At 40.2% G+C, this 16,417-nt stretch overlaps 1 protein-coding gene across 4 annotated transcripts in view; it reads left to right on the forward strand.

Moving 5' to 3' along the window:
- The window catches only part of NFKB1 (nuclear factor kappa B subunit 1), a 151,276-nt gene that overhangs the window by 49,285 nt on the left and 85,574 nt on the right, over positions 1-16,417 (forward strand). For all 4 annotated transcript variants that reach the window (XM_077277994.1, XM_077278011.1, XM_077278020.1 and 1 more), the window contains 4 exons: positions 7-45; positions 5,127-5,199; positions 12,355-12,395; positions 13,206-13,304. In XM_077277994.1, coding sequence (XP_077134109.1) covers positions 13-45; positions 5,127-5,199; positions 12,355-12,395; positions 13,206-13,304 — 246 coding nt within the window. In that variant the 5' untranslated portion in view covers positions 7-12. The remainder of the gene's footprint in view (positions 1-6; positions 46-5,126; positions 5,200-12,354; positions 12,396-13,205; positions 13,305-16,417) is intronic.

Here is a 16,417-nt window from a genome sequence, read left to right on the forward strand (position 1 = left end):
TTGCAGGCAGCTATGGCGAAAAACGTGTTTGACATGCCTGACCCGGTAAGTATTACCTCTGCGATCGTGATTCTCGGTACTGTTTGCCATAATCCACATTGTAAGATATACAAATCTGTGTGTTGGTTGACATCAGAAACATTGTGGCAGTTAGAGCACTGGCATTGTATTGTAATTTGCCTGTCTGTGCTCCGCCTGTTCATCAGAACAATTACTGACACCCTCCTCTGTTTCTTCGATGAGTAGTGAAAATGGAAACAAGTGGGCTGACACTGTTATTGTACAACATATTAGCTTCCATTTCCTGCACATGCCTCAATCAAGTGTGGTTCAGAGAGTCACCGCTAAACACTTTCCATTTGTTGAAGCAGAGTAGCATTGTCCTCAGTTTCTGTGTATGTGTGATGAATAGACTATAAAGGGATGAGTAATTCATTTCAATCAGAGGCGGCTGTGGACAGGTCTGATCACATAGGCCTCCACCAAAAGCCATTTTGAGAACTGGAGCACTGCGCAGTCTATGAAGAAGCCTGGATTAACAAGCATAAGATGAGAAACTGTAATGATTAGTGAGAGCCACATTATTAGAGAATTAGTAAATATTTGTGAGAGACACAAAATCATGTCTCCAGAGTTAAAGTGGTCCACCTCTCAACACGTTAAAAGTCTATGATGTGCTATTACATCACTGGCTCGCTCTTCTTATCTGCATCTCAAAAACATTTCTAGAATTCGCCCTTTTCTTACTTTCGACTTTGCAAAAACTCTTACTGTTTCACTTATTCATTCCCGTCTGGACTATTGTAACTCTCTACTAATCGGCCTCCCTCTTACCATCTCTCCCCTCTCCATTCTGTCCTGAATGCTGCTGCCAGGATCATATTCCTCACCAACCGTTACACCGATGCCTCTACCTTGTGCCAGTCATTACACTGGCTACCCATCCACTCCAGAATCCAGTACAAAACTACTACCCTCATCCACAAAGCACTCCATGGCTCAGCACCACCCTACATCTCCTCCCTGGTCTCAGTCTACCACCCTACCCGTGCCCTCTGCTCCGCTAATGACCTCAGGTTAGCATCCTCAATAATCAGAACCTCCCACTCCTGTCTCCAAGACTTTACACGTGCTGCGCCGATTCTTTGGAATGCACTACCCAGGTTAATACGATTAATCCCCAATCCCCACAGTTTTAAGCGTGCCCTAACAACTCATTTGTTCAGATTGGCCTACCGCCTCAATGCATTAACCTAACTATCCCTGTGTGGCCTATTAAAAAAAAAAAAAAAAAAAAAAACATAATCAGGTTCCTCGCATCATGTCCTCATACACTTTTTACAGTTAATAGCACTCTGTGTCTGTACTGCTACATACTTAGGCTGATAACTGGTTCATGCAGCTTTACATGAACACCCGAGCCTTACACTATGGCTGGTCCAAATAACTAAAGCAATTGTTACCATCCACCTCTCGTGTCTCCCCTTTTCCTCATAGTTTGTAAGCTTGCGAGCAGGGCCCTCACTCCTCTTGGTATCTATTTTGAACTGTGATTTCTGTTATGCTGTAATGTCTATTGTCCCCTCTATAATTTGTAAAGCGCTGCCGAATATGTTGGCGCTATATAAATAAAATTATTATTATTATTTATTATTGCATCATGGAGTTTGTCAGGTTGATTGAAGCGGACTCAGGAGCTGGGCCTGCTCCTCACGGGCCATTTTCAAAAAAGAATTGAGAAAGGAAAAAAGGCCCCCAAAATGTCACGCAAGTCTATGAGATGCTCATTCTACCTTCCACCTCCAACTTACATAACACCCTCTATAATAATCAATGGAGGCTCCTCTGCTTCCGTTTGCATCACTTATGCAGTTCTGTTCTTGACGTTACTTACATTTGACTGTACCTAAAAACAACAGAAAACAGAATGTCAAAATGCAAGTGTGAACTTTACCTTAGAAAGTGTTAAATATTCCCCTTTTCCACCAATTTGGAAAGATTACATATACAACAGCCAAGTCCTATATGGTCATACAGTTAATATAAAAAGTCTATATGCCCCTGTAAAAATGGCAACTTTTTGACATATAAAAAAATAATACCGAGAAGACTCATTTCAGAAAATGTTTCATCTTTATCACCCATGATCTGTTCAAACCAATTGCAATATTTTTGATTTCAACACAAAGATTTTCAATGGGATTCAGGTCTGGGCTCTGACTGGGCCATTCCAAAGCTCTGACCGTCTTCTGGAGAAGCAATTGTTTTGTTGATATGTAGATATGCTTAGCGTTGTTGGTGTGCTAAAAGGTTTTGATGCACTTCTGACTGATATTTGAAGCTGTTCATAATTTCCTCCATGTTGACTAAAGCCTCACTAGTTCCAGCTACTGAAAAAGCGCTCCGAAGCATAATGCTCCCACCACCATGCTTTATTTTGTGTATAGTGTTGTTTCGGTGATGCTCAAAACATACCTTTTGGAATTATGGCCAGAAAATTCAACCTTGGACTTATCAGACCGTTACAAGTTTTTCCACATACCGTACTTTTGAAGATTTGATATAGCTTTTGGCAAAACATAGTCGGGCTTGGATGTTTGTTTATAAGGAAAAGCTCCCGTGTTTTCAAACCTACCTCACAGACCAGACATATGAAAAGTATGCAAGATTATTGTCACATGCAGTACACAACCAGTGGGTTATGGTACCTACAAACCATAACAGTAAAATCTGGTTCTCCTTGCCTTCTGAGCTTTGCACTGTGCCTGAAAAATATTTCCAGATTACATGTAGGGTATTGGCACACTTTGTTTTTAAAAAAATAAATAAATTTATTAGCCCTTAGAAAAATTCAAAACTTGGGGCTAAAACATAATTTTAGTGTTAAAAAGTAATTTATTCTTTCTTCACTGCTCAGTGGTATAACATTCTGTGAGGCACATGTGGTGTCAATATGATCACTGCACCCCTAGATGAATTCATTGGGGAGTGTACTTTGTAAAATGAGTTCACATATGGGGGATTCTGTTGTTCTGGCGCCTCATGGGCTCCGCCAATGTGACATGGCAACCTCAAACCATTCCAGCAAAAGCTGAACTCCAATATGGCACCTCTTCCCTTCTGAGCATTGCACTCTGCCTCAAAAGTAGTATTGCCCCCACATATGGGGTATTGGTGTGCTCAGGAGAAATTGCAGAAATTGTATGATGCAATTTCTCCTGTTACCTTTATGAAAATGACAACTTTGTGGCTAAAATAACGTTTTTGTGAGGAAAATGTAATTGTATTATTTTCACGGCTCAATGTTATAAATATATATAATGTTCTGTGAAGCACTTTAATGGGGTTGAAGGTGCTCAATACACATCTAAGTGCATTCCTTGAAGGGTCTATTTTCCAAAACGGGTGACTTGGGGGCGGTTTCCACTGTTAAGGCACATCAGGGGCTCTACAAATGGGACATGACGTCCGCTAGTGATTAGAGGAAATTTTACTTTCAAAAAGCCAAATGATGCTCCTTCCCTTCCGAGCCCTGCCAGTCGCCCAAACAGTAGTTTTATCCCTCATATGAGGTATTGGCGTACTTGGGAGAAATTACGCAACAAATTTTGGGGTCCATTTTTCCTGTTACCCTTGTCAAAATAAAAAAAATTATCTGAAGTTATTTTTTTTGTGAAAAAAGTTAAATGCTCTTTTTTTCCCACATTCCAAAAATTCCTGTCAAGCACTTGAAGGGTTAATACATTTCTTGAATGTGGTTTTGAGCACCTTGAGGGGTGCAGTTTTTAGAATGGTGTCACTTTGGGGTATTTTCTGTGATATAGACCCCTCAAAGGGACTTCAAATGTGATGTGGTCCCTAAAAAGAAATGGTGTTGTAACTATTGTTGGAAAAATGAAAAATCGCTGGTCAACTTTTAACCCTTATAACTTCCTAGAAAACATTTTTAGTTCCAAAATTGTGCTGATGTAAAGTAGACATGTGGGAAATGTTACTTATTAACTGTTTTATGTGACATATCTCTGTGATTTAAGGGGATAAAAATTCAAAGTTTGAAAATTGCAACATTTTTGCCAGATTTCCGCTTTTTACACAAATAAATGCAAGTCATACCGAAGAAATTTTACCATTATCATGAAGTACAATATGAACAAACAGTCTCAGAATCACCGGGATTCGTTGACGCGTTCCAGAGTTACTACCTCATAGTGACAGTGGTCAAAATTGTAAAAATTGGCCTGTCATTAACGTGTAAACAACCTTCGGTGGTAAAGGGGTTAATGTACCTGTTGTGCAAAATTCAAGCCACTTCTTGATGATCATCTTCACATTGTTCCATGGTATAACTAATTCCTTGAACATTTTTTTTATACCCTTCTCCTGACTGATAACTTTCAGGAGTGACTTCCCTTTGCTATGTTGTAAGCTGTTTATGGACCAAGGCTTTTGCTGTGAAATGCAACTGATTAAATGTTAGGAAAATCCTACTAGAACAGCTAAACTTTATATTGGGTTAGTCAGAATCTCTATAAATGATGGCATCGGTGTACTGACTACTATTTATCATGAGTAGAAATGTGATTGGCTAATTCTGAACACAGTCACATCCCCAATTATAAAAGGGTGTTCACACGCAACACATTATTTTAATTTTGTTATTTTTATTTTCTCTTTCAATATGATTTTAGTTTGTTTCTCAAAGGATTTGTTCAGAATATGGGTGACATTAAAGGGGGAAAAAGTTTTGAAATTATTCTTCTTGGTAAAAAATTTTTACATGACAAAAACCTGGTATTTTAACAGGGGGGAGTAAACTTTATACGGTATATCCGCTGTAGATACGTTTCCGATTTAGTAAAGGTGAGATGTTAATTATTAGTCATTTGAGTTTCACTAATTTATTATTTCCACAAACTAAACATACTGGCGATGAATATCAAACAGAAGCAATAACATTGCATTCTAATGGCTGCTGAGCAAGTTAATAGTTATATATTATTATATATTGGTTATATATATTATACTTGGTTAAAGTGCACAGCTTTACACCTGAGTCTGAAAACTGAATGTAGATCTGGAATAAAATTGGCAGCTGCTATCTACTAAATATTGTTTTTATTTTGCAGATGCTAGAAGCCTACTTCACAACATCCTCTGCCTACTTATACGATGAACTGCACGATACACCACACAGGAACGGTAAGTTACCGTAAGTCCATGTATAAGACGTTCGTTTGTAGTATCTGAAAATCGCTATCAATTGTATATTGCTGCATTGGGGTCCCCTACACATCAAAGAGCAAGCAATCGTCCCAAATTCATAAGGATTTGTAATAATGAAGGCAAGGAGTTAAAGCTGAGCACGAACCTGTGTACTCAGTATATTAACTAGTTATGAACAAGTTATATGGCACTTAAAGAGAATTGTTATCAGTTTTGTGCTACCCCATTTGAGAGCAGCAAGATGTAGGGGCAGAGGCTTTGATCCCAGTGATGTATCTCTTAGTTTACTGGGTGCAGCAGTTTTGATAAAATCGCTGTTTCTCTGCGGAAGATCTAGCAGAGCTCAGAGAGCCGATTTGTGTATAAACCTGCCCACATTGAGAGGGAGCTGCTAATTAGTGGTGGGACGGGGAGGCAGCATGTCTAGGAGGCATGGGACAGCTAGTCCAATAAAACACTGATTTTAGTGAACCTACAGTAAACAGCCCAGTACAGGACACATCCCTGGAATTAGGGTCTCTATGGCTATCTCATGCTGCTCCAAAATTACATAGTAAAAACCTTCTGTTTAGAGTTTATGGCATTCTACAATTTTGTTAATGACTCATGGAGGTAAAGGAAAGTCACCAAATCACAGATCCAATCACTACGTTTCTGCACTTTTGTTGTATTCGTAAGTTCCAGGACTCCATTGACACTGCCATTCAGGTCTCGAATTTTAGTCTCTAACTTTATATATTATGTTGAATTTCATATAAACAAAATACTTGGTATGTATTTAAGAAATTCACTGAGCTTAATGGATTGCCCATGCTTATAATATTGACAACCTTTCCCAGGAATAAGATATCAATGTCAGGTAGGGGTCAGGGCCAGCGTTTGGGGCAGGCAAACAAGGCAGCTGCCTAGGGCCCCCACCCACAAAGGGGGCCCCCTGCATCTGCAGCCCCTTTATAAAGTGTACAGCATTACTTTAAGTGAATAATACTGTGCATCCCCTGCAGTCCTTGATCATCTCTCCCAAACCCCCTCCACCCCCCTCTCTCTGCAGTATCAGATTAAGTTGAGAGTGAGGGGGATGGGCCATCTCATAGTACAGCAGAGGTCGGAGCCTGGGCAGGGAGATGTCTGCAGCCCTGTGTGTGTGTCTATGTCCTCTCCTCCTCATCATAGCTACTCCTACACCACTGTCCTGGGACCAGTGTAAGTGAAGCCGCAGAACCTGGTAAGTATACATATATATGTGTATCTGTATGTGTACATGTGCAGTATATAGTGTGTGTGTATATGTGTATATAGTATGTGTCTACATATATACAGTATATAGTGTATGTCTGTATATGTCTATATAGTGTGTACATATATACAGTATATAGTATGTGTGTCTGTATGCTGCCAAGTCCTGACTGCGTGCACCTACCCTAAGAAAATAAATCAGACTGTCAATTTAAAAAAAAAAAAAAAAAAAATTAATTTGACCTCTGCTTGTGTCAGTGCAGTCTGTGGCCCCTGTCGGGGATTTATGTGAATCCTATTTTTATTTAACCCCTTCCCGACCTTTGACGCCACGTAGGCATCATGAAAGTCGGTGCCAATCCGACCCATGACGCCTATGTGGCATCATGGAATGATCGCGTCCCTGCAGAGCGGGTGAAAGGGTTAACTCCAATTTCACCCGATCTGCAGGGACAGGGGGAGTGGTACTTCAGCCCAGGGGAGGTGGCTTCACCCCCCCCCCCCCCCCCCGTGGCTACGATCGCTCTGATTGGCTGTTGAAAGTGAAACAGCCAATCAGAGCGATTTGTAATATTTCACCTAAAAAACTGGTGAAATATTACAATCCAGCCATGGCCGATGCTGCAATATCATCGGCCATGGCTGGAAACACTTATGTGACCCCCCCACCCCACCGATCGCCCCCCCAAGCCACCGATCTGTGCTCCGCTCCCCTCCGTCTTGTGCTCCGCTCCCACGTCCTCCTGTCCGCTCCCCCTGTGCACCTATGCCACCCCCCCGTGCTCCGACGCCCCCCCGTGCCCCGATCTCCCCCCTTATACTTACCGAGGCTCCCGGTGTGCATCCGTCTTCTCCATGGGCGCCGCCATCTTCCAAAATGGCGAGCGCATGCGCAGTGCGCCCGCCGAATCTGCCGGCCGGCAGATTCGTTGCAAGTACATTTTGATCGCTGTGATAGAACCTATCACAGCGATCGAAATAAAAAAAAATAATAAATAACCCCCCCTTTATCACCCCCATAGGTAGGGACAATAATAAAATAAAGAAAATATTTTTTTTTCTTTTTCCACTAGGGTTGGGGTTAGAACTAGGGTTAGAACTAGGGGTAGGGTTAGGGGTAGGGTTAGGGCATGTGCACACAGTGCGGATTTGGCTGCGGATCCGCAGCGGATTGGCCGCTGCGAATTCGTAGCAGTTTTCCATCAGGTTTACAGTACCATGTACACCTATGGAAAAACCAAATCCGCTGTGCCCATGGTGCGGAAAATTCCGTGCAGAAACGCTGCGTTGTATTTTCTGCAGCATGTCAATTCTTTGTGCGGATTCCGCAGCGTTTTACACCTGTTCCTCAATAGGAATCCGCAGGTGAAATCCGCACAAAAAAACACTGGAAATCCGCTGTAAATCCGCAGGTAAAACGCACTGCCTTTTACCTGCAGATTTTTCAAAAATCGTGCGGAAAAATCTCACACGAATCCGCAACGTGGGCACATAGCCTTAGGGTTAGGGTTGGAATTAGAGTTAGGGCTGGAATTAGGGCTAGGGTTGGAAATAGTGTTAAGATTAGGCTTGTGGTTAGGGTTACGGATAGGGTTAGGGGTGTGTTGGGGTTACAGTTGTGGTTAGGGTTGGGATTAGGGTTAGGGTTGGGATTAGGGTTAGGATTAGGGTTAGGGTTGGAATTAGGGTTACGGGTGTGTTGGGGTTAGGGTTGTGGTTAGGGGTGTGTTGGGGTTAGGGTTGTGATTAGGGTTATGGCTACAGTTGGGATTAGGATTAGGGGTGTGTTGGGGTTAGTGTTGAAGTTAGAATTGAGGGGTTTCCACTGTTTAGGCACATCAGGGGTCTCCAAACGCAACATGGCGCCACCATTGATTCCAGCCAATCTTGCGTTCAAAAAGTCAAATGGTGCTCCCTCCCTTCCAAGCCCCGACGTACGCCCAAACAGTGGTTTACCCCCACATATGGGGTACCAGCGTACTCAGGACAAACTGGGCAACAACTGTTGGGGTCCAATTTCTCCTGTTACCCTTGCAAAAATAAAAAATCACTTGCTAAAACATAATTTTTTGAGGAAAGAACAATTACTTTTTATTTTCACGGCTCTGCGTTATAAACTTCTGTGAAGCACTTGGGGGTTGAAAGTGCTCACCACACATCTAGATAAGTTCCTTGGGGGTCTAGTTTCCAAAATGGAGTCACTTGTGGGGTGTTTCTACTGTTTAGGCACATCAGGGGCTCTGCAAATGCAACGTGATGCCCGCAGACCATTCCATCAAAGTCTGCATTTCAAATGTCACTACTTCCCTTCCGAGCCCTGACATGCGCCCAAACAGTGGTTTACCCCCACATATGGGGTACCAGCATACTCACAACAAACTGGGCAACAAATATTGGGGCCCAATTTCTCCTGTTACCCTTGTGAAAATAAAAAATTGCTTGCTAAAACATCTTTTTTGAGGAAAGAAAAATGATTTTTTATTTTCACGGCTCTGCGTTGTAAACTTCTGTGAAGCACTTGGGGCTTGAACGTGCTCACCACACATCTAGATAAGTTCCTTGGGGGGTCTAGTTTCCAAAATGGGGTCACTTGTGGGGGGTTTCTACTGTTTAGGCATATCAGGGGCTCTGCAAACGTAACATGATGCTCGCAGACCATCCTATCAAAGTCTGCATTCCAAAACGTCACTACTTCCCTTTCGAGCCCTGGCATGTGCCCAAACAGTGGTTAACCCCCACATATGGGGTATCAGCGTACTCAGGAGAAACTGGACAACAACTTTTGGGGTCCAATTTCTCCTGTTACCCTTGGGAAAATAAAAAATTGTGGGCTAAAAAATCATTTTTGAGAAAAGAAAAATTATTTTTTATTTTCATGGCTCTGCGTTGTAAACTTCTGTGAAGCACTTGGGGGTTCAAAGTGCTCACCACACATCTAGATTAGTTCCTTGGGAGGTCTAGTTTCCAAAATGGGGTCACTTGTGCGGGAGCTCCAATGTTTAGGCACACAGGGGCTCTTCAAACGCGACATGGTGTCCGCTAATGATTGGAGCTAATTTTCCATTCAAAAAGCCAAATGGCATGCCTTCCCTTCCGAGCCCTGCCGTGCGCCCAAACAGTGGTTAACCCCCACATATGGGGTATCAGCGTACTCAGGAGAAACTGGACAACAACTTTTGGGGTCCAATTTCTCCTGTTACCCTTGGGAAAATAAAAAATTGTGGGCTAAAAAATCATTTTTGAGAAAAGAAAAATTATTTTTTATTTTCATGGCTCTGCGTTGTAAACTTCTGTGAAGCACTTGGGGGTTCAAAGTGCTCACCACACATCTAGATTAGTTCCTTGGGAGGTCTAGTTTCCAAAATGGGGTCACTTGTGCGGGAGCTCCAATGTTTAGGCACACAGGGGCTCTTCAAACGCGACATGGTGTCCGCTAATGATTGGAGCTAATTTTCCATTCAAAAAGCCAAATGGCATGCCTTCCCTTCCGAGCCCTGCCGTGCGCCCAAACAGTGGTTTACCCCCACATATGGGGTATCAGCGTACTCAGGACAAACTGGACAACAACATTTGGGGTCCAATTTCTCCTATTACCCTTGGGAAAATAAAAAATTCTGGGCTAAATATCATTTTTGAGGAAAGAAAAATTATTTTTTATTTTCACGGCTCTGCGTTATAAACTTCTGTGAAGCACCTGGGGGTTATAAGTGCTCACTATGCATCTAGATAAGTTCCTTGGGAGGTCTAGTTTCCAAAATGGGGTCACTTGTAGGGGAGCTCCAATGTTTAGGCACACAGGGGCTCTCCAAACGCGACATGGTGTCCGCTAACGATTGGAGCTAATTTTCCATTCAAAAAGTCAAATGGCACGCCTCCCCTTCCGAGCCTTGCCGTGCACCCAAACAGTGGTTTACCCCCACATATGAGGTATCGGTGTACTCAGGAGAAATTGTCCAACAAATTTTAGGATCCATTTTATCCTGTTGCCCATGTGAAAATGAAAAAATTGAGGCTAAAATAATTTTTTTGTGAAAAAAAAGTACTTTTTCATTTTTACGGATCAATTTGTGAAGCACCTGGGGGTTTAAAGTGCTCACTATGCTTCTAGATAAGTTCCTTGGGGGGTCTAGTTTCCAAAATGGGGTCATTTGTGGGGGAGCTCCAATGTTTAGGCACACGGGGGCTCTCCAAACGCGACATGGTGTCCGCTAAAGATTGGAGCCAATTTTTCATTCAAAAAGTCAAATGGCGCTCCTTCCCTTCCGAGCCCTGCCGTGCGTTCAAACAGTGGTTTACCCCCACATATGAGGTATCAGCGTACTCAGGACAAATTGGACAACAAAGTTCGTGGTCCAGTTTCTCCTTTTACCCTTGGGAAAGTAAAAAAATTGTTGCTAAAAATCATTTTTGTGACTAAAAAGTTAAATGTTCATTTTTTACTTCCATGTTGCTTCTGCTGCTGTGAAACACCTGAAGGGTTAATAAACTTCTTGAATGTGGTTTTGAGCACCTTGAGGGGTGCAGTTTTTAGAATGGTGTCACTTTTGGGTATTTTCAGCCATATAGAACCCTCAAACTGACTTCAAATGTGAGGTGGTCCCTAAAAAAAATGGTTTTGTAAATTTTGTTGTAAAAATGAGAAATCACTGGTCAAATTTTAACCCTTATAACTTCCTAGCAAAAAAAAAATTTGTTTCCAAAATTGTGCTGATGTAAAGTAGACATGTGGGAAATGTTATTTATTAACTATTTTGTGTCACATAACTCTCTGGTTTAACAGAATAAAAATTCAAAATGTGAAAATTGCAAAATTTTCAAACTTTTCGCCAAATTTCAGTTTTTTTCACAAATAAACTCAGAAATTATCGACCTAAATTTACCACTAACATGAAGCCCAATATGTCACGAAAAAACATTCTCAGAATCGCTAGGATCCGTTGAAGCGTTCCTGAGTTATTACCTCATAAAGGGACACTGGTCAGAATTGCAAAAAACGGCAAGGTCATTAAGGCCAAAATAGGCTGGGTCATGAAGGGGTTAAAAAAAGTAACCATTACTGACTACCACATTTTTTGTTCTTGATTTCTTTTAGTGTTTCTTAGGCTACTTTCACACTTGCGTCGTTTGGCCTCCGTCGCAATGCGTCGTTTTCAGAAAAAAACGCATCCTGCAAATGTGCCTGCAGGATGCGTTTTTTTCCCATAGACTTGTATTGCCAACGGATCGCGACATATGGCCATATGATGCATCCGTCGTGCACTCGATGCGTCGTGTTTTGGCGGACCGTCGTCACGAAAAAACGTTCAAGGGAACGTTTTTTCGTACGTCGCATCCTGCATTTCCTACCGCGCAAGTGCAGCTGGAACTCCACCCCCTCCTCCCCGGGACTTTAGAATCGGCAGCGGATGCGTTGAAAAACTGCATCCGCTGCCCACGTTGTGCCAAATTTTCACAACGTCCGTCGGCACGTCGCACCGACGCTTAGCGACGGACCCGTACCGACGCAAGTGTGAAAGAAGCCTTAAAGCCAGAAAGTTGCCATTTGAAATGACTTTAGTTTTGTGCCATGTCTGTGATCTGCTTTTTTTCTACAAAATTAAACAACTGAATGAACATCCTCCAAGGCCGGTGATTCCATAATTTTTGCCAGGGGTTGTATTAAAACAACATTATGAATAAGACCCAGGCCGGGTCGAAACATTAATTTATGTAGTATATTCCTGCACCTATTTATGCCTGTGCTTACGTCTGAATTTCTGCACATAAAATAAACTACTTGCACATCTAAAGGAGTGTGTGGTAAATTACTACCTACATTTTACCAGTGTTGCACATCAAACATACAAACCAAGGTGCTTGTGATGTTTCTAACTGTTTTTCTTTGTTTTCTTTAAGTTGATGGACCTTATCTCGAAATTATAGAGCAACCTAAGCAGGTAAAGAAAATAACATTACTCTGCCACTTTATTTAATTTAATTTTTTTATGCTTTATTGCATTATTTACGGTACTGTTAACTATCACTTAATAGGTATAAAGTATGGTAGTTGTCGTTGCGTTTGATTGGGTTATCTTGCTAATATAACTTCTGGAGTTATTGAACCGGATGCGAAAAGGGGATCACAGCTGACTTTTTGAAGTAAAACATTGCTTAAAAACAGGCAGGGAAAAGAATCAGCTGTGATCCCGTGCTTTAATGTCTGTATACCATCTTTTGCTTCCTCCCTGCCTAGGAGCTGTGGTATGATCAGAACATGTCCCTGCACGGTCAGACACAGGCTTTAGGCCACATTCACATGTTCAGTATTTGGTGAGTTTTTTCCATCACTATTTGTAAGCCAAAACCAGGTGAGGAACAATCAGAGGAAAAGTATAATAGAAACAAGTCACCACTTCTGGATTTCTCACCGACTCCTGGTTTTGACTTATAAATACTGAGGTAAAAAAATCAACAAATACTAAATGTGTACACGTGGCCTTACAGAGTACACAGCAGGGACACAGTGATAAGATTATCTCAGCACAGGAACATTTTATTAACACATCCAATTGTGGAAATTGGTCACACTTGTGTCATGATCTCTGGATATCGATTGATATCTGTCACTAGCACTCCCGCACACTAGCAGTCTAAAGTGGAACATAGCCTCTAATGATGGAACTTGCATTACTAAAGCAGTCATTTTACATGTGGCAAAAAAATCTGAAAATATTATTATTGTATTTTCATTTTTACTTTCTTTGCAGAGAGGTTTCCGCTTTCGATATGTTTGTGAGGGACCTTCTCATGGTGGACTTCCTGGAGCTTCTAGTGAGAAAAATAAAAAATCCTATCCACAAATTAAGGTAAGGTTTTAAATTAATATACTTGAATTATTGATATTAAATTAATTGTGCATAGTAATCTAGTTCAAGTTAGTAAGGCTGGGCAGACAAAAAAATATCCAGCAATTCCATCCTTTTGTTAGGATTTTACTATGTTTATCAAAAAACAAGCGCCATAAACCTTTAGCTAGATTATATTCTTTCTGGCACTGTATGGCATGTAGAGTGTGACAGTAAAATTGCTTAAGTGCCTGAGATAAATGAAAAATATTTAGAATTGAGAGTCCTCAGTGGTTGATACCTTTTAATGGCTAACTGAAAAGATGGTAACAAATTGTAAGTTTTCGAAACTACACAGGTCTCTTCATCAGGCAAAGACTAAAAGAAATTCTGAATAATCACATATTTATAATAAGAGAAAAAAGAATGGATCTACCTGTGGCAATACATTTTTGTCTCCCAAATCATAACATTATGGACATGAAATTACTTGTGTTAAAAGGTAGCTTCAAACCTAAGAGAGACAGAAGAGTATGGGAATACAAACTGATGATGACCTTTGAAAGTTTTAGTTCAGGAATGAATGTGTCGCATGGATTTATGTCTTTTTACATCAACTAAGGACTTTGCCGCTCAGACTATGAGGAGTCATCACAACAGAACCAGACCCCAATCAGAGGACAATAAAACATTCCTTATCTAAGAACTGGTCCAATATTTATGGACATAACTGTTTATCACTCATGGTAATTCTGCTTCATGTCACCTGTCTTATCCATGGTTTTTTTTTTTCTGTGCTATGTTGTGCATAAATATGTGATTCTTCAGAATTTCTTTTAGTCTTTGCCTGATGAAGAGACCTGTGTAGTCTCGAAAGCTTGCAATTTGTTACCATCTTTTCAGTTAGCCATTAAAAGGTATCAACCACTGAGGACTCTCAATTCTAAATATTTTTCTATCTACTGGCTAACACGGTACCAAGATATACTGTATATCTTTCCTGAGATAAATGAAAAAAGGAAAAAAAAAAATTAAGAACATACCTCCAAGACCGGTGTCTTTCCAGTGATGTCAGAGTTCTGTCTCCTGGTAGTTCCTGACATTGTCATGTGAGCAGTGCAGCCGATCAGCTGGTGTTGTTAGTCTGTAGCCCGTTCTTTCAGATAGAACAGTTCTATTAGAGCGCTTACATCGATGGAACTATTTTTTATTTTATCTGGGGCACTTTAGCATTTAAGAAGGAGTTATCCAGTAGTAGACAACCCTTGTAAAGGCAATGTATCATTGGAAAATTATATATTTCCAAAATAGGGGTTTTAAGTTAAAATAATTAAAAACAAAAATCATTTTTTCATATCATTAGCAATATTTAAAAAATTCATTTTCAGACTGGTCTCTACAAACTATACTAGAGACTCACACTTTCTAATATTTTCAGCAGAATTTCCAGCAGCCTCATTATCATCACAGACAGGTTTACTCTATACAGTAGATAACACAGAAACTACCATTCACAAAAAATGATGTTACAGCTCATCTGCTTCCCTCTACCTTCACAACTATCTTTGCCCTTTATGGGAGCATACTCAGATTAGAAGTTCAGAAGGTTTTCACACAAAATACAGGATTTGAGTCAATTTGTTCTTGCTCATGTCCATGTTCACAACCAATAGTAGAAGTCTAAAGTGGCCAGTCTGAAAATTTCAAGATATATTATATATATACAGTATATACAGTATATATATATATATATATATATATATATATATATATATATATATGTTAATCACATCCTGTATACACACCAAGAAACCAAATGTATACGCCCACAGTTTTTTTAAATATAATAACGAACGATGAGTGTAATCTCAAATATTATTAAATGCATCTCTTCACACAGTATATCAAGTTCTATTAATCAACATCATAAATTGCAAAAAAATATTAAATTTCACAAACTGGGACATCTGAAAAGAGAAAAAAAGAGAAAAAGAAGTTAAAATCCATGTAAGATTTTACAGGAGGATTGTCATATCAATGAGGATATAGCTGAACTGATCACTATTCTTTTATAAAATCTGATTAATCTTGAAGTCTACATTAAGACCATATGGTTTTAGTGTATTTAATTTCATGATCCACTCCAATTCTCTTTTTTTGAGTAATCGAACACGATCACCTCCTCTCCTCTGTACAGGAATTATATCTATGATGCGAAAACGCAGTTGTTTTTCTGTATGCGATTTTTCAACAAAATGTTTGGATACTGGCAGATCCATACGTTTTTTCCTTATGGTATGTCGGTGTTGGTTGATCCGTGTTTTAAAATCACATGTTGTCTCACCGACATACCATAAGGAACCAATGCCTGAACCAATTATGTCCACTATAAATACTATGAAATAAATGAGTATAACCCTCCATTCATGGCTTTATAGCGATATTTGTCCTTTAATAAGTGACAAAAAAAACTCAATCATTTTTTAGTTTGTTATACTATGCACTCTCTCCTACATATTGCTATTGCTTATATTATAATGCTGCGCAGATACAAGGTGTCAGATTTTTTTTTTTCTGCCTGCCTGAAGTCTGTATGGCCATATACCTTTTCCAAGATGGCGCTTATGACTTCAAAGTACTATTGCACAGGTGCGGACCATAATGCTCTAGGTCCAGACTGCAGCTGCCATAGACATGTGCAGTTACAACAGGAGGACGCCGGAATCTCCAGCACCTGCTGTATTATCTTTGTAAGTGCGCGTTTTTTCTGTTTTCACAAACATGGGACACCTGAGGATATTAAATTGCTTATTAATATATTTTTAAAGTTTACCACTGTGCACTATATGGCACTTTTTTATATATAATGTTTATGGTACAGATTTATCACAGTGGCACTGTTGCACTTTTTTGGTCAGATGACTATTGCTGATCTGATGTCCAAAATAACTTAATATGTTTAATTGTATACAATGAATGTTTTTTATATATACCCACCTTGTCTGTACACTGCTTGAAAAAGGATAAAGATATCCGAAACGTCGCCACGCCGTTCAGGCATTAAAGCCCTTTTTTTCTATTTTTTTGTGCTGTCTTTCTTTTTATATATATATATATATATATATATATATATA

The sequence above is a fragment of the Ranitomeya variabilis genome, chromosome 1 (assembly GCF_051348905.1).
Source record: "Ranitomeya variabilis isolate aRanVar5 chromosome 1, aRanVar5.hap1, whole genome shotgun sequence".
Lineage (NCBI taxonomy): Eukaryota > Metazoa > Chordata > Amphibia > Anura > Dendrobatidae > Ranitomeya > Ranitomeya variabilis.